The 19,579-nt window shown below is 34.8% G+C and overlaps 2 protein-coding genes across 3 annotated transcripts; one reads left to right on the forward strand and one right to left on the reverse strand.

The window, feature by feature from the left end:
• Positions 1 to 332: 332 nt before the first annotated feature.
• Positions 333 to 3,196, reverse strand: LOC137392930 (uncharacterized). The gene is made up of 4 exons (XM_068079325.1): positions 3,176 to 3,196; positions 1,831 to 1,959; positions 1,406 to 1,572; positions 333 to 1,227 (listed from the first exon to the last, which is right to left on the reverse strand). The coding sequence occupies exons 1-4, from the start codon at positions 3,194 to 3,196 to the stop codon at positions 333 to 335; spliced, it is 1,212 nt and encodes a 403-aa protein (XP_067935426.1).
• LOC137398596 (uncharacterized) lies at positions 2,711 to 9,360 on the forward strand. Of its 2 annotated transcripts, none has more exons than XM_068084760.1 (7): positions 2,711 to 2,808; positions 3,871 to 4,495; positions 4,634 to 4,696; positions 4,820 to 4,975; positions 5,164 to 5,316; positions 6,759 to 6,938; positions 8,857 to 9,360. In XM_068084760.1, the coding sequence occupies exons 2-7, from the start codon at positions 3,925 to 3,927 to the stop codon at positions 9,216 to 9,218; spliced, it is 1,485 nt and encodes a 494-aa protein (XP_067940861.1). In that variant the 5' UTR covers positions 2,711 to 2,808; positions 3,871 to 3,924; the 3' UTR covers positions 9,219 to 9,360. The 2 variants fall into 2 exon arrangements, with proteins under 2 accessions (XP_067940861.1, XP_067940869.1); XM_068084768.1 differs by having other exon boundaries at positions 2,773 to 2,828.
• Positions 9,361 to 19,579: the final 10,219 nt, after the last annotated feature.

Genomic DNA, 19,579 nt, shown 5'->3' on the forward strand with positions numbered 1-19,579 from the left:
TCCTTAGTTTTTAATTTTTTTATATTGTTTGCATAATACTATCGCATGCATAATTCTAATTGTAATCATTTATTATTTTGTATTATATAGTCTGCCGCTTTTATTTGTCATAGTTTTACTGTGTGTATATATTCATCTGCTACAAATATAATAATATATTTCATGTTAAACTTTCAAGTTGCTATTTATTCAGCAACATAATACGATAATAATAATTAGTTAGAAGTGCAAAAAACTAAATGAAAATGAGTTATTAGTAATAATGAAAGTAGGTTGAGTGTAAAAACAAAAAATTGGTTAATAGTACAAAATACAACATACACAGTGAGTCATCAAGATCTAAAAGACCGACGTAAAGGCTGAGTGGTACCTAGAAAGTTGGTAATCCTCTCTCTAATCCTGGCACCCTCAGGATTGAGCATTCTCACTGTGGGTAAGTTTTCTGGCTGGGGAAATGCTCTTTCATTTTCCTGGTCTTCATTAGTAGTTTCAGGAGTTGGAACTCTGAGATTTTCACACATATTGTGAAGAATACAGCAAGCTGTAATAATCATCGGCGCGAAATGTGTGTCGACATCAATCCTTTTTTGGAGAATTCGCCACCGAGACTTCAGCTTGCCGAAAGCAATCTCCACACAGATTCTCGCACTCGATTGATAAACATTAAAGCTGTCTTGCTCTGGTGTGATGCCAGCTCCTATGTATCCTTTCACGATCATGCTCGACATAGGATATGCTGGATCTCCTATTAAATGAAGAGGCACAACACCACCATCAATGACCTTGTCATTTGTTGGAATTATATCTTCAAGCTTACGCGAGAGGGGTGACCTGGCAAAAACAGCGGCGTCGTGTGCACTGCCTGGTGTATTAACGTACACATCTCTAAATCTATAGTGGCCGTCAACAACACCCTGTAGCACAATTGAAGGGTAGCCTTTTCGACAGATATAGTCTGCCTTTCCGTCCAATGGTGGCTTGACAGGTATGTGGCTACCATCTATAGCACCTATAGCCTGAGGGTATTTATAATTTTGTTCTATGAAGGCAGCCATGTCTATGGCTTCTTCAGTTGTGTACCATTGTATGTACCGTGACTTGATTTTACAAATGGCTTTGGTGAATCTGTGGAGGTAGATATGCACAGAGGCAGTACTCACACCAAACACGGCAGCCACTGCTCTATATTCTGCGCAACTAGCCAGTTTATAGAGTGCTATACAGACCCTGTAATTGAAAAAAAACCATTTGAATGCAATGTATATCATGAGCTGGTCAACCGGGCTAGTAGGCCTACAAGTTTGTGCAAAAATAGGTACTGAAAATTTGCACTAAAATATAGGTTTACTCTATTTCTGCTAGAGAATGCGATTAAAAAAACAATATCCATATCTTAGTTATTTACCTCTTCATGAGTGATAGTGGTTCCCGCACTGTGAGGTCAGCAGGTGAAAGTTCCTCTGCCAAGATGGTACATAGATTTTCAACACTTCCTCTTGGCAGACGCAAATTTGCAATCCATATTGAGTCCTCACTGTTAAGGAGCACGTTGTCGTACCAGGATGGTGTTCTCTAGAATGAGTTTATATTTTATGTAATAACATTATGGTTTAATGTTATTACCTTAAAATGGTATAGTATAAGCAAGTACAAATAGTATAAGCAAAAACATATATAAATTCTTGCCTTTAAACTTTACTTATTTTTTAATGTAATCAACACCACATTATTACTAAACTAAAAGTTCATTTTATTTTTAGATGCATCAGATTTCGATCTCTGAAACAGTGGCTACCACAGCAATTGTACTTTGGGGTAATAAATACTTACAGACTGTAAGCTCATCCACATTCTCCTTCGTCTTCTAGCAGACCTTCTCACAACTCTGCCTCGTTCATCTATTCTGTAGTTTCCTAAGACATAAGCATTTATAACAACGTCCTCTTCCTCTTCTCTCGACTGGATGAAATTTAAAAAGTTTAAATGCTGTTGAACGAGAAAGTTAGCAATCAACAGTGAAAAGAGTATAGTGATAAATAGTCCAAGTGGAAGCATAGCTAGTTAGATTTGGTGATGAGTGAACGTACGATACTAAAGCCGATTTTGCAAGCAATTTTTTCTCACGTTTTGACATTGATTTTCGACCTTAGACGCATTTTTATTATTATAGTTGCGATATAAAATATTCGCCCCGCTGTATTTAAAAGCGCAACGGGCTAATATAGAAAACGCGGAATCGTGCGACAATTTCTTCGTAGCATGTAAATTCGCCAGCTACGAACAATTCGAAGTTGTGCGACCACTCATTCGTTTCATGTAAAGACGTCCTACTCATTCCTCCGATCAAAACCGCAACTTCGAAGCTCAAAACTTCGTAGCATGTAACACTAGTGATTATTAGCAGTTGCTATATTGGGCTGCAAGTGTAATCGCTGTTTTGTCCTATCAGCGTTTCCACTCCGATCGTTTTTACTAATGATGCCAAAGCGTAACAAATACGTACGTACCATGTATATGTACTTATACTGTACTGTAATAGCAACGTGCGGTAAATGTTTTGCTATTCCCAGCACCACTGTCATTGGTTGCTTAAACTCATGCGCTTTTTCGTACGCTCGGCAAACTAACATAATAACAAACTATCCAATCATATTCAAAAATGAGTTTCAATGAATGAAAAAAATGCTGAATCACCTACTTTCAGTTTGAAGTCTGCTCTCACGGCGCTTATAATAACACACGAATTCAACGCGATAATCACTTATTCGTTGTACCGATGAGCTGTAACAACCTGGATTCTAGGAGAAGGTACTCAAAGGCTCGATACCGTTCGTTGGTTTTATTTATTTTGTGTTAGGCTAGTTTAATAACTGAGATATAGTTGTAGGATACGAGATAACATTGAAGCTTGGTAGAGTGAACGGTGTAGTTAGTGAAACTAGTAATTAGGGAGAAACACTACGGCGCTGTTGAGCGATGTGATAAAATTGCGGCCATTGATGTCCTAATTTGTTCACTCATCTATGATATTTATTATGTCAAACAAAATACACAAATATGAACAGCGTTTGGAATGGTGTTCATATTTGAACGTCTTACAAATTTCAGTTTGGAGCGATATCATGTGAAATATTGGTGTCTATCTTTTGTTGAAACCCATTTTATTGTATCCTACGTAATTCTGCTCTTTTTTCATTTTGCTAATCTGTAGTGGTTTTAATTCTCATTTTACTAGCCCTATCAGGGCGGATTGGTCTTTGCTTATTAGTTTGCCCTTCTGTAACATGATCTTAAGTCTTTTACACGATTCTTACAGTTTTTTCATTAGTGTGCCAATAAAATATTCAAACTAAAAGTTTGAGCGAAAGCCTTAGCTTTCATACAAATATAATTATGTGTAGTTCTCGTTTTTGCTATTACGTATTATGCTCGAGCATATATTTTTTCTGAAAAATTTGGCAGGTTGTTTGGAAAAATAGATCTTCAGAGAACTTAAACAACCATAAGACTACGATTAGTCTTATAATTGTTTATCAAGCGCCCAACATTAACGGAGAGTTGTCAAAACAGTGTTCTAACAATAGTCCTACGCGTTTGCTTTCAATAGTATTTCAAGTATTTCATCCTATGCTTGGCTTTATTAGGAGGTAGAGATCTGCTCAGCAACTCACATGTTTACATAGGTTAGCATATATACAAAACCTAACAGAATCTTTTCACATCCCAAAGTGTCTATGCTTATGTGTAGCATATAGGAATATGAAAAGATTGAGAGTAAAATGTTTACTAATTTGTTTTGTTGAAAAACTAAACAATTAACTTTATTCTTCGCCGTGCCAATAGTCATTGCGCTATTATAACTTTTTGCAGGCATTAAGACTGAGAAGAAGCTGGCATTTTTCGATTGCGCACCTCACAAAAACAATGAGACGAAGTTCATCACTTCTGCTGTTTTTTTCTCAACGTCAACATATCCGTAAGGGCGGTTTAGTGCGAAGACTGACATCAACTGCTGTCTCCAGGACATCAAGCCGACGGTTCTTGCTGCAATCTCAATTAGAGAGGCTTCTGTCTTATAAGACCCTTGCAACAACTGGCCCTAGAGCTTCATTTCAGACAGACAATGAGGGTCAGGAAGCTAGTGGCTATAGTTCAAACCAAAAGCAAGATAAATTGATGGGATTTTCAAATGAAACATTTAATGGTATGAATTCGGAATTCCCATGTTTGCTCGAGAATCCATCCCGGGGTCCTGAGCCTGAGTATGATAAGGTTGTTTCAGGCTACAAGACATTTGTTCATGAAAACCCTTTTTATTTTAAATATAACAGATGTATTCTTCCCAAAATCACTATTGCTTATGAAACATGGGGCAAACTCAATGCAGACAAGTCAAATGCGATATTGCTCGGCGCCGGACTCTCAGCAAGCTCCCATGCGAGAAGTCACCCTGAAAATGAGAAACCAGGATGGTGGGAAAAGTTCATCGGCCCAGGTAAGCTAAACATTTTCATTATGTACTTCTCTTTATATACGCATAGATAATTTGAAGCATACAAATTTGACTCGTTATTATAAATGTATTTATATCGATCAATTACATTTTATTATAATACTCGTATACACTTTGCAGGTTGTGCGCTGGACACAGACAAGTATTTCATCATATGCGCTAATACATTAGGAGGCTGCTATGGTGGGTAATGTTAGCTTGTTTTCACTAATTAGCATTGATAGTTATGAAGGTATTAGTAGGTGAAATCTGTAAATGCTTAGAATTAATTTTCAATATCTAATAAGAATTTATATCGATTCGCAGGAAGTTCTGGGCCATCATCAATAAACCCAGGAACAAAGCAGCCTTATGGAACGACATTTCCATTGGTCTCAGTTGTTGACATGGTAAATGCACAGTTTCTACTTCTTGATCACCTCGGAATTGATAAGCTCTATGCAGCTGTCGGTTCCTCTCTTGGTAGGTGGTTAGTAATGTAATATGAGTATTTGTTAGCTTTGTTAAAACTGCTTATTTTATCACGGGTCCACTGTGAAGGTTAATCGGTCCAACATCATGTAAAAAAGTGCTTTCCCGTTTGCCCGTTTTTTGCATAACAACATTGGGATTTGTAAATCTTGAACTAGAGTGTCTATCGATTCCGGCAGGTGGCATGCAGAGTCTGAATGCTGCTGTCAAGTTTGCAGACCGTGTTTCACGATTGGTCTCCATCTCTGCTTGCGCCCTCTCCCATCCATCTTCTATAGCTGTGAGATACCTCCAGCGAAAGTGCATAATGACAGACCCTAGCTGGAGGGAAGGTAAACATTTTGTTTAGCCAAGTGCCCTATCAGTATACGTGTCAACCACAGTTCAGCATTACATATATAAGTGTCTTAAATTCAGTGAAATGTATTAATCAGCCTTTTCAGTGTTCATTTGAAACTCTGTTTACCGTAGAGTTTTCTTACAATGTCAACCCTCAAGACTCGATAGTACCCAACACTGCATAGACACTAGTGCTGGGCATGGGTAATAAAACTTGTTGGACTCGCGGGTTTATCTTGTCTCGGGTCATAAAGATTTGAGTATTTCGATCTTGCAGGTTCTGGTTTTGACTTGCGAGTTTGGGTTTTGTTACACAGATCCGTCGAGTAGAGTGGACAAAAACTCGGTCTATTGCGCCCTGCCCTCTAAACACTGTTTAATAACCCGCCTGTTAACCCTTTGAACCCTGGCCTTGTTAATGTGTGTCAGTAACCCTAGACAATCTGTCCAATGATCCGAAGTTTTTAAACTTTTATTGTATATATCTGGACGTGCTCATAATACAATGGTATTTGGTAAAACACTATTAAAAAGGTTGGGCAACCCACAGCAAATGTCATCAAACAGAAAAAAAACAGTACTTTACCATTATTCGGGCTAAAACTATAAAAGTTTGTACGATTTAAAAAAACTCGTATAAACATTTACAATAGCATCATATCCATTGAGCGCATGTTCATCATTACTTTATGACTCAAAATATACTAGAAAATTGTAATTAGTATTATAAAGTTCTTTGTTTGCATCACAATCATTTATGACCTACCAACAAAAGAGTCGTGTCGATTTTTTCGCGGTATTGTTCAAATGAAATTTGTTATTAAAACGAAGGAAGTAGGTAAAGATATTTGAAAACTGTTACAAATGGAAGTGAAATTTCTGGTCTAATATCTTGTGCAAACATTAATTTGATTGGTTTACGCTGTTAGAAACGGCTTTTGTAAACACAGCCATGTGAATGCCGGAGTTATGGTCGATAGAGATTTTGACACACCCTTCAAACTTGGGGTTCAAACTTCAAAGGATTAATGCTGTGAGCACGAATATTGGTCGTTAAAAAATAGTAAAAAACAATAACTAAATTGAATAGAATTATAATTGCATTGTAAATTTTAGAATATGTATGATATTTGGAAATTTTAGACATAAAACCGGTATCAACAAACCCGATGCCCGAGAAACCCGTTGGTCAAGAGGTACTCGTGCCAAGCACTACCATCTACCCGATACTCGAAAAACTCGTACGGAAGGGGACGAGTCTAAACCCGTTGGCCAAGAAGTACTCGCGCCCAGCGCTAATAGACACCATTAGACACAATCGAGCTTTTTCAAATGCTGTCATTAATATTCTCTGATTTGACTATTGCAGGATATCAGAGAGTTTTAGGTGGAATAACTCGAATGAGACAACACTTGTAAATTGTATATATTCCAGGTCACTACTATGGCCATAAATACCCACGAAATGGTATGAAGATGGCAAGGGAGATGGGTACGATGACCTATAGGTCTGGTCCTGAATGGAGTGAGAGGTTTGCTAGAAAACGCATCAATGATGATGAGGACCCAGCTCTGTGTCCCACCTTTCTCATAGAGAGCTACTTAGACTATCAAGGTAGCTGCTACAAGTGCATCGATTCTTCAGCTCTTCAATACTCCTCATCTCTATTCACTATATTTTATAGCTGTCAGACTTGACTGTTGATGTGCTATCAAAACATCTCTCTGTTTATATAACGTTAGTTGTCACAATATTTTGTGATAGTATTTATATTCTCAATAACTGCCATGGGAATTTATAGACGCAATGCTAGCTTGAAGAATCTGTTATACGAGGTCTGATCCAAAAGTTCCCGGAATGGAGTTGTATACACTTGCATATTCGCATGATGGAAAAACCTATTGCAGCGTTTGCTGGGAAACACCTCTGGAGTGTTGTCACAAAATTTCAAGCTGCTATGACAATGCGTTCTCATGTGAGCCGATGATATGTCAAGGTCTCCCAGGTGCTTCCGTCGATTTAAAAATTTTTTTATTGTCATGTCTAATAAACCGGAACAGCGCATTTGCATTAAATTGTGTGTGAAATTAGGGAAGACAATGATATTATGGCCTTCAAAAAAAAGTTTTGATCATTCCTGAAAGCTTCCTTAAAATCGTTGCAAGCGTGCCTCCTGAGCTTGTTTTGGTCATCAGTTAGCAAGCGTGGCACAAACTTTGCTGCGACTCGTCTCATGTTTAAATTGTCAGTTAAAACTTTTTGAACAGTTCCAAAACCATGTCCAGTCTCTCCAGATATCTCTCTATTGGTTAAACGTCAATCTGCCATGACTAGTGACCTCACACTGTCAATTTACGAGCAGGTTCTTGCCGACGCTGGTCTGCCAGACCTCGCGTCATCTTCAGTGCTGTCTCTACTTTCACAAAAACGTTTGTACTGCTCAAAAATTTGTGTTTTCTTTAGAGCAGCATCTCCAAAAACAACAGTTAACATTTCAAATGTCTGAGTACTTGTTTTCCCTAATTTCGCACAAAATTTAATGCAAATACGCTGTTCCGATTGATTAGACATGACGATAAATTGGTTAAAAAATCAATGGAAGCACCTGACAGACCTTGACATATCATCGGCTCACATGAGAACGCGTTGTCATAGCAACCTGAAATTTTGGGACAACACTCCAGAGGTGTTTCTCAGCAAACGCTGCAATGGGTTTTTCCAACGTGCGAATATGCATGAATATACAACTCCATTCCGGGAACTTTTGGATCAGACCTCGTACCTTCTCTACTTATAATGCGGACCACACTCTCCGTCTATCAATACTCTAACCTCATTATTTCGCTGCTTTTTGAAAAAAGGGTATTTCTATTATTATGGTTAAGTGTTTGCTTAGCCGCTTAGATATTACTAACAAGCCATGCACTTGTACACTTGTCATTCATTATATACAACTTACGTTGCATTACTTAGGTTGAGGGTTTACTTTGCCCATTAATTTCTTCTATTTGTGTTCTAGTAGAGTAACTATCTGTGTGCATCGTAAAAGCAAATATTCACTCTGTCTTATACCTATCTCATAGTCATGCGCATGTAATATCCCTTCAAAGGGAAATTTTAATAGATTGCGTAACAATGGTCCACATCATTTATTACATTTCAATAGCAGACTAGCTTGTTTGTTTATTGCTGGTTGTGTAAAGGAGCTGTTTAGGTTTTCCGTTATGCTAATTCTAATATTTAGCTTATCCATACTACTGCATTTATTGATTCCATTCTTCACTCTGCTATATAGAGACTAGCTCTATTATGTTGAGCGATAAATATCATAAGTAGAGTTGGCGTGTTAGTCGCCCATCAATCAACTAGTACTTACGGTAGTTGTATCATGCTTGTTATTTATAATATTTACAGTTATGGACATTATGTGTTAAGTCTTCTTCAAACAGTAGAATACATTATCTAAAGTGAACCGTTATCCATACATGTAATAAAGTATTTTATAGCGTGTGCTGCATGTTCATTATTGCAGGGGAGATGTTCTGCACAATGTATGACCCCAACTCCCTTCTTTACATCTCTAAGGCTATGGATCTGTTTGATATCTCCGAGGACTACGAGGATATGAATGCAGCTTTAAAAAGAGTGACCTGTCCTGCCATGGTTTTAGGGGTCAAGACAGACCTTTTGTTTCCTATTTGGCAACAGAGAGAGTTGGCCGCCGCTCTTCGTTCGGCTGGCAATGATAGAGTGACATTCTATGAATTGGATGCCATTTATGGCCACGATACATTCTTACTTGATTTAAATGGTGTCGGCTTGGCTGTCAAGGGATTCCTTGAGACCGAGCAAAGTGTCACAGGCAGGATAAGGCCAAGACAGGATCGCAACTGACACGCTTAAAACTTGAAAATGTTAATTTTATATGCTTTGGTGGCTATGTCTTGTTACCCAGTTTAACATAGCCTCTGTTACATTATATGCTTTGGTGGCTATGTCTTATTACCCAGTTTAACATAGCCTCTGTTACATTATATGCTTTGGTGGCTATGTCTTATTACCCAGTTTAACATAGCCTCTGTTACATTATATGCTTTGGTGGCTATGTCTTATTACCCAGTTTAACATAGCCTCTGTTACATTATATGCTTTGGTGGCTATGTCTTATTACCCAGTTTAACATAGCCTCTGTTACATTATATACTTTCTATATCTAGTCATTTCTTTCTGTCATTGTTACTTTTTCACTTTGTACAGACTTGCATTATTTTAATTCGGATTGATCTATTGGTAGAATGATTGATCTATTGGTAGAATCATTGATTTATTGGTAGAATGATTGATCTATTGGTAGAATTATTGATCTATTGGTAAAATGATTGACTATTTTGGTGATCATATGAAACTGGCGCTGCTTATACACAGGTGTGTCAAGCTCGCATTGGTTTTTTCTTTTCCATAATTATGATGCTTTGTACAATCTATCATTATATTCTCTGTGCTTTCTAAGAGACTAGCTGTGCCTCTGTTGGTTGAAACACTGATAGCTCAAAGTATCGCTTTTGTACGTCACTATATGTTGCTGTATGTCTACGTGTGCGATAATTTTGAAACATGGTTCAGTTTTTTACACATCATGAGTTTAATATAAATTTCCATTTTGGACTACTATGTGTCAAGTGTGCTAAGATCTTTGCGTCTTAGTGCTAGCCTATTTCTGTGAGGACCCATAAAGTGAACACAAATTATTAGGCTAATTATGAGAGAAATAAAATACTCATAAGAACATAACCTCTTTTAACATGCCCGGTAGAAATCTTGTATATGGGTCAGATCTTGTTTTATACTAATAACTTTCTAGATTATTCTCAAGCATATTTACATGTTTCAGAAAATAAGGTTCAACTCTAATGGCAGGGAGACTTTCAGCTTCCCGTCATTATTTTGGACTAGTTACAGATTGACTTATTTTTGTACTAAATTCACACAGAGCAAGTTCAAGTTGACTGAAGGCTACACCATTGGCACAGCTTTGGTTGACAAGTATTTTCACTTCTTATACTGATTTGTCACTCGTTCTTTGTGTAGTAGCGAAATGAGAGTACTATCAGTAACCCTTCATAAAAACTTCATGACTGCAATGCTGCTGCCCAGCAAGCCAATGACCCGTCAGCTTTGGTTTTGCTTTTTAAAAACGCCGGGCATGAGACAAGTTCTGCTGTGAAAAAGACTAGCTAAGCTAGCAGCTTCTACATGAACATCATCTCAATCTGTAGGTTGTCATTATGTCATGCTACTCTTTAGAACCTTTTGTTTTCAGAATGCAGCTTTTCAGTCTAGTTTAGAATTTTCATGACTAATAACAATAAACAGACGTCGCTCGAGTTTGGTTGCAGCTAATCTATCGTATATGGGAAGTCGTTTGTTTATACTTTACCATTTTTTTCAATTTTTATCTTTTGAAAGCGATGATTTTAAAAACTGATATGACATTTCATACATAAAGATGTTGTCTGTTAGTCTGAAAATAGAGCTGTTGAATTCTACAGTGCATAAATCTATTGATATTTTGATGGAGTCCTTATGTATAATAAGAGAAGCAATATTAGCCAAGACTCGCTAAAAAATATACATTATAAACTTCATGATGATTTTTAGTTAGTTACGTTAAATCAATTTCTCCTTTGCTGCTATCATGAGTACTATGCTTTTTGCAGAAACAGCTATCAAGCCTTCGATGAAGTCTTTTATTCACCTGCTCAACTAGCTTTGAACTTATCTGTTTGCTGCCAAAGAGGCTTTTCCAATAATGAGTTCAGCACAAATACCCACAGATTTTGAACTCTAGACAAAAAGCCTTTACAGGATTCCTCTATTTTAACAACATGACCTGCTAGGCAGGTCGTCAAAAGCAAACCTTCACTCAACCGACAGGCTTTCTTTCGATCATGTTAATGTGGTTGTCAATCATTGGTTTTCCAAATTCTGGCTACTATTCAAAGGTAAGATGAGATTTTTAAACTATTACACTAGTTGTTGCCATCTTAGGAGAATAAAAAGATGCCATGATTATGTAAAGGAGTGCATTGTTCAACTGCCCTATCTTACAGTCATTGATTTATTGCTTTGCACGGTTTTTATTTGATAACTTTTTAATCATGCAAAGTTAGTTTTTAAAATTATAGAAATGATGGGTGGACTGGAAACATCAAATAAACTTGCTAAAAATCAACATGTGGCAGCTGCTAATACATCAACAAGAAAAAACATAGCAAGAACAGATGCAACAGTTAAAAATGGAGCAGCTACAAATGTAGCTGTTACATATGGACTATTTAAAGATGGAGCAAATGTGAAGGCAACGACATCAGATCATGCACAGCTGAGATATAAAAATGAAAAGAATATGGCTGGAGGTAGCAAGCATTATAAGTGTTCACAATGGATTACAACTGCCTTAGTTATGATAACTTAGAGGTAATTTGTAGAGTTAGTAAGAAGGTGGTCAAGTATCACGACTTGCCCATTCTAATCTCTCAGTGTGAAATCAGCGTTTGAAGTGGGGCAACACACATAAAAACTGTATCGCACCACAACTCATATCTGTTACTGTAGTTTGTTAGTTCTCAGTCTGGAGCAGTCAGTAGCGGAAGCAGTACTAATAACTTAAGGCTTTTTACGCAACATTTTATTTTGTTAACCACTGCGAGATTAAAAATTAGTTGTCTAAAAATAAATGAAAGTTTAGGTGTTTCATGCGTAGACATAATGTGAAACCTAACCTGACAACAATGATAGGTGGGAAGTCTGCAAATGATATGAAATAGGAAATCTTTACGAATATGTTTGGTTTTATAAGATATTGCATCATACTATTGCATTTACATTCGCATCATGCTTACATATGTTTTAAGTTCAACATTCTTCTGCTTGATTGAACAGTTGCAAGCAGCATTCAGCTGCTGGGTAAACAATCAGCAGTTACCGAAACTTTACTCCAGGATTCTAAGGAGAGGCAAGTTAACCCACAAGGCCAATGCATAATCAGAAGCACCTTCAAGGCATAGGTATTAGACATGGGATGCATTCATTTTACTCCTAAACAATTGCACTTTTCAATTTTAGGTTTTGTACATGCGCAATAGAATTGTTCAATTTTGTACATGCACAATGATTTATCTATATTTTTTTCTTCTGGCACCCTGAGTCTCACTAAAGCAACGAGTTGCACTGCGAGTTTTTATGCATTTTTATGCACTTTGGATTTTTGTTCTACGTGTATGTTTCCTGCCAAGTCATGATTTTCAGGTCTGTTACACTCTCAGTTCCATTCTATGCTATTTCTGCTGCTGCAGATGCCTGCCTATCAAAGAATCAACTTCTACTAGACTTATGTATCTCTCCATGTTTATCTTCATTATTATTCTCGCTATAATAGATCTATTTGAAAAGATTCCTACATACATGTAACTGGCACAAAAGGTAGTACAGCTGAGGATGAAGTATGTAACTTAAAAGTTGTTTCTAGCATTTGACCATTAGTAGACATTGGTCAAGCTGGAGTATACAGCAAATTCTATAATGCTGTATGGTTCCACTAGCAGAACCTATGGCAAGCAAATAAACTCTGGTCATAATTGAGTTGAAGCTCAACTGGCATGCATGGACATGTGCTTATAAAGCTCAACTGACGCACATGGACATGTGCTTGTAAAGCTCAACTGACTCACATGGACATGTGCTTATAAAGTTCAGCTGGCTCACATGGGCATGTGCTTATAAAGTTCAGCTGACTCACATGAACATGTGCTTGTAAAGCTCAACAGACCCACATAAACATGTGCTTGTAAAGCTCAACGGACTCACATAAACATGTGCTTGTAAAGCTCAACTGACTCACATAAACATGTGTTTGTAAAGCTGCCCTGACTCACGTAAACACGTGTTTGTAAAGCTCAACTGACTCACATAAACATGTGCTTGTAAAGCTCAACTGACGCTCATGAACACGTGCTTGTAAAGCAATCTCATGCTTACAAACAGAGATAAAGTAGACTATCTATGAATATATACATAAAAATGTTTGGTATTTGAACCTTAGTTATTATCAAAGGATACCTGGAGCTTGCTTTAGATACTAAGGCATGTTGCTCAATTTCTAGAATTTAGAATTTATAAATTTAGGATGACTAGGAACAAAACCAGTTTATGCGTGCTATTTGATTTATTATTATAATATTATAATCATCTATAATGCTGTATTGTTATGAAAAAAAATATAAATACTGATGGTGATTTTTATATCAAAGGAAATATAGGTTGACATATAACAGGGTGTAAGTGCTCTTCTCAATGTCTTGGGGAGGAGACCTTGGTTGAAGATGATGCTTTAGATCGCACTTTAGCAGGAAAACAATGCAACAACGCAAACAGGCAACACAAGACCAGAATAATTTACTGAAATGTGACAAAATTTAAATAGCCATTATACATGTCGTTGTCAATGTTTAGCATTTGTTGCTATTTGCTTTGAAATTGTAGTCCACTTCATTGCAGTCATTTTGTGCATGGTATGCAAAAACAACGAGAAGTTTGTAAAAAGATATTCTTGGAAACTATGGAGTCGATAAGACTGTGGTAGATAAGAGATATTGATAAGACTGTAGTAGATAAGAGATAGTAATAAGACTGTAGTAGATAAGAGATATTGATAAGACTGTAGTAGATAAGAGATAGTGATAAGAATGTAGCAGATAAGAGATATTGATAAAACTATAGTAGATTAGAGATATTGATAAAACTGTAGTAGATAAGAGATACTGATAAGACTGTAGTAGATAACAGATATTGATAAGATTGTAGGAGATAAGAGATATTGATAAGACTGTAGTAGATTAGAGATATTGATAAAACTGTAGTAGATAAGAGATAGTGATAAGACTGTAGCAGATAAGAGATATTGATAAGACTGTAGTAGATAAGAGATATTGATAAGATTGTAGTAGATAAGAGATATTGATAAGACTGTAGTAGATAAGAGATAGTGATAAGACTGTAGCATATAAGAGATATTGATAAGACTGTAGTAGATAAGAGATATTGATAAAACTGTAGTAGATAAGAGATAGTGATAAGACTGTAGCAGATAAGAGATATTGATAAGACTGTAGTAGATAAGAGATAGTGATAAGACTGTAGTAGATAAGAGATAGTGATAAGAATGTAGCAGATAAGAGATATTGATAAAACTATAGTAGATTAGAGATATTGATAAAACTGTAGTAGATAAGAGATAGTGATAAGACTGTAGCAGATAAGAGATATTGATAAGACTGTAGTAGATAAGAGATACTGATAAGACTGTAGTAGATAAGAGATATTGATAAGATTGTAGGAGATAAGAGATATTGATAAAACTGTAGTAGATAAAAGACAGTGATAAGACTGTAGTAGATAAGAGATACTGATAAGACTGTAGTAGATAAGAGATACTGATAAGACTGTAGTTGATGAGAGATAGTGATAAAACTGTAGTAGATAAGAGATAGTGATAAGACTGTAGTAGATAAGAGATAGTGATAAGACTGTAGTAGATAAGAGATAGTGATAAGACTGTAGTAGATAAGAGACATTGATAAAACTGTAGTAGATAAGAGATATTGACAAGGCTGTAGCAGATAAGAGATATTGATAAAACTATAGTAGATTAGAGATATTGATAAAACTGTAGTAGATAAGAGATAGTGATAAGACTGTAGTAGATAAGAGATATTGGTAAGACTGTAGTAGATAAGAGATATTGATAAGACGGTAGTAGATAAGAGATATTGATAAGATTGTAGTAGATAAGAGATATTGATAAGACTGTAGTAGATTAGAGATATTGATAAAACTGTGGTAGATTAGAGATAGTGAAAAGACTGTAGTAGATAAGAGATATTGATAAGACTGTAGTAGATAAGAGATAGTGATAAAACTGTAGTAGATAAGAGATATTGATAAGACTGTAGTAGATAAGAGATATTGATAAGACTGTAGCAGATAAGAGATATTGATAAGACTATAGTAGATTAAAGATATTGATAAAACTGTAGTAGATAAGAGATAGTGATAAGACTGTAGCAGATAAGAGATATTGATAAGACTGTAGTAGATAAGAGATAGTGATAAGACTGTAGTAGATAAGAGATAGTGATAAGAATGTAGCAGATAAGAGATATTGATAAAACTATAGTAGATTAGAGATATTGATAAAACTGTAGTAGATAAGAGATAGTGATAAGACTGTAGCAGATAAGAGATATTGATAAGACTGTAGTAGATAAGAGATACTGATAAGACTGTAGTAGATAAGAGATATTGATAAGATTGTAGGAGATAAGAGATATTGATAAAACTGTAGTAGATAAAAGACAGTGATAAGACTGTAGTAGATAAGAGATACTGATAAGACTGTAGTAGATAAGAGATACTGATAAGACTGTAGTTGATGAGAGATAGTGATAAAACTGTAGTAGATAAGAGATAGTGATAAGACTGTAGTAGATAAGAGATAGTGATAAGACTGTAGTAGATAAGAGATAGTGATAAGACTGTAGTAGATAAGAGACATTGATAAAACTGTAGTAGATAAGAGATATTGACAAGGCTGTAGCAGATAAGAGATATTGATAAAACTATAGTAGATTAGAGATATTGATAAAACTGTAGTAGATAAGAGATAGTGATAAGACTGTAGTAGATAAGAGATATTGGTAAGACTGTAGTAGATAAGAGATATTGATAAGACGGTAGTAGATAAGAGATATTGATAAGATTGTAGTAGATAAGAGATATTGATAAGACTGTAGTAGATTAGAGATATTGATAAAACTGTGGTAGATTAGAGATAGTGAAAAGACTGTAGTAGATAAGAGATATTGATAAGACTGTAGTAGATAAGAGATAGTGATAAAACTGTAGTAGATAAGAGATATTGATAAGACTGTAGTAGATAAGAGATATTGATAAGACTGTAGCAGATAAGAGATATTGATAAGACTATAGTAGATTAAAGATATTGATAAAACTGTAGTAGATAAGAGATAGTGATAAGACTGTAGCAGATAAGAGATATTGATAAGACTATAGTAAATTAAAGATATTGATAAAACTGTAGTAGATAAGAGATAGTGATAAGACTGTAGTAGATAAGAGATAGTGATAAAACTGTAGTGGATAAGAGATGGTGATAAGACTGTAGTAGATAAGAGATATTGATAAGACTGTAGTAGATAAGAGATATTGATAAGACTGTAGTAGATAAGAGATATTGATAAGACTGTAGCAGATAAGAGACAGTGATAAGACTGTAGCAGATAAAAGACATTGATAAGACTGTAGCAGATAAGAGACAGTGATAAGACTGTAGTAGATAAGAGATATTGATAAAACTGTAGTAGATAAAAGATATTGATAGGATTATAGCAGATAAGAGATATTGATAAGACTGTAGTAGATAAGAGATATTGATAAAACTGTAGCAGATAAGAGACAGTGATAAGACTGTAGTAGATAAGAGATATTGATAAAACTGTAGTAGATAAGAGATATTGATATGATTGTAGTAGATAAGAGATATTGATAAGAATGTAGTAGATAAGAGATATTGATAAGACTGTAGTAGATTTGAGATATTGATAAGACTAGTAGATAAGAGATATTGATAAAACTGTAGTAGATAAGAGATAGTGATAAGACTGTAGTAGATAAGTGATAGTGATAAGACTGTAGTAGATAAGAGATATTGATAAAACTGTAGTAGATAAGAGACAGTGATAAGACTGTAGTAGATAAGAGATATTGATAAGACTGTAGTAGATAAGAGATATTGATAAAACTGTAGCAGATAAGAGACAGTGATAAGACTGTAGTAAATAAGAGATACTGATAAGACTGTAGTAGATAAGAGATACTGATAAGACTGTAGTAGATAAGAGATAGTGATAAAACTGTAGTAGATAAGAGATATTGATAAGACTGTAGTAGATAAGAGATAGTGATAAGACTGTAGTAGATAAGAGAGATTGATAAGACTGTAGTAGATAAGAGATAGTGATAAGACTATAGTAGCTTTGAGATATTGATAAGACTATAGTAGATAAGAGATGTTGATAAAACTGTAGTAGATAAGAGATAGTGATAAGGCTGTAGTAGATAAGAGATATTGATAAGACTGTAGTAGATACGAGATTTTGATAAGACTATAGTAGATAAGAGATATTGATAAAACTGTAGTAGATAAGAGATATTGATAAGACTGTAGTAGATAAGAGATATTGATAAGACTGTAGTAGATAAGAGATATTGATAAAACTGTAGTAGATAAGAGATAGTGATAAGACTAGTAGATAAGAGATATTGATAAAACTGTAGTAGATAAGAGATACTGATAAGACTGTAGTAGATTTGAGATATTGATAAGACTGTAGTAGATAAGAGATATTGATAAAACTGTAGTAGATAAGAGATAGTGATAAGGCTGTAGTAGATAAGAGATATTGATAAGACTGTAGTAGATACGAGATTTTGATAAGACTATAGTAGATAAGAGATATTGATAAAACTGTAGTAGATAAGAGATATTGATAAAACTGTAGTAGATAAGAGATATTGATAAGACTGTAGTAGATAAGAGATATTGATAAAACTGTAGTAGGTAAGATATATTGATAAGACTAGTAGATAAGAGATATTGATAAAACTGTAGTAGATAAGAGATAGTGATAAGACTGTAGTAGATAAGTGATAGTGATAAGACTGTAGTAGATAAGAGATATTGATAAAACTGTAGTAGATAAGAGACAGTGATAAGACTGTAGTAGATAAGAGATATTGATAAGACTGTAGTAGATAAGAGATATTGATAAGACTGTAGTAGCTTTGAGATATTGATAAGACTATAGTAGATAAGAGATGTTGATAAAACTGTAGTAGATAAGAGATAGTGATAAGGCTGTAGTAGATAAGAGATATTGATAAGACTGTAGTAGATACAAGATTTTGATAAGACTATAGTAGATAAGAGATATTGATAAAACTGTAGTAGATAAGAGATATTGATAAGACTGTAGTAGATAAGAGATATTGATAAGACTGTAGTAGATAAGAGATATTGATAAAACTGTAGTAGATAAGAGATATTGATAAAACTGTAGTAGATAAGAGATACTGATAAGACTGTAGTAGATTTGAGATATTGATAAGACTGTAGTAGATAAGAGATATTGATAAAACTGTAGTAGATAAGAGATAGTGATAAGGCTGTAGTAGATAAGAGATATTGATAAGACTGTAGTAGATACGAGATTTTGATAAGACTATAGTAGATAAGAGATATTGATAAAACTGTAGTAGATAAGAGATATTGATAAAACTGTAGTAGATAAGAGATATTGATAAGACTGTAGTAGATAAGAGATATTGATAAAACTGTAGTAGGTAAGATATATTGATAAGATTATAGCAGATAAGAGATATTGATAAGACTGTAGTAGATAAGAGATATTGATAAGACTATACTAGATAAGAGATATTGATAAAACTGTAGTAGACAAAAGATATTGATAAGACTGTAGTAGACAAGAGATATTGATAAGACTGTAGTAGATAAGAGATATTGATAAGACTGTAGTAGGTAAGATATATTGATAAGATTATAGCAGATAAGAGATATTGATAAGACTGTAGTAGATAAGAGATATTGATAAGACTGTAGTAGATAAGAGATATTGATAAGATTATAGCAGATAAGAGATATTGATAAGACTGTAGTAGATAAGAGATAGTGATAAAACTGTAGTAGACAAGAGATATTGATAAAACTGTAGCAGATAAGAGATATTGATAAGACTGTAGTAGATAAGAGATAGTTATAAAACTGTAGTAGATAAGAGATATTGATAAAACTGTAGTAGATAAGAGATATTGATAAAACTGTAGTAGACAAGAGATATTGATAAGACTGTAGTAGATAAGAGACATTGATAAGACCATACTATATAAGAGACAGTGATAAGACTGTAGTAGATAAGAGATATTGATAAGACTGTAGTAGATTAGAGACATTGATAAGACTGTAGTAGATAAGAGATATTGATAAGACCATACTATATAAGAGACAGTGATAAGACTGTAGTATATAGAAGACAGAAAAACTGAAGAACTTTGGCATAGTGTAACAATAAATATAGGATAAATATATCTGGTGTTTGGAT

This window comes from Watersipora subatra, chromosome 1, assembly GCF_963576615.1.
Source record: "Watersipora subatra chromosome 1, tzWatSuba1.1, whole genome shotgun sequence".
NCBI classification, from domain to species: Eukaryota; Metazoa; Bryozoa; class Gymnolaemata; order Cheilostomatida; family Watersiporidae; genus Watersipora; species Watersipora subatra.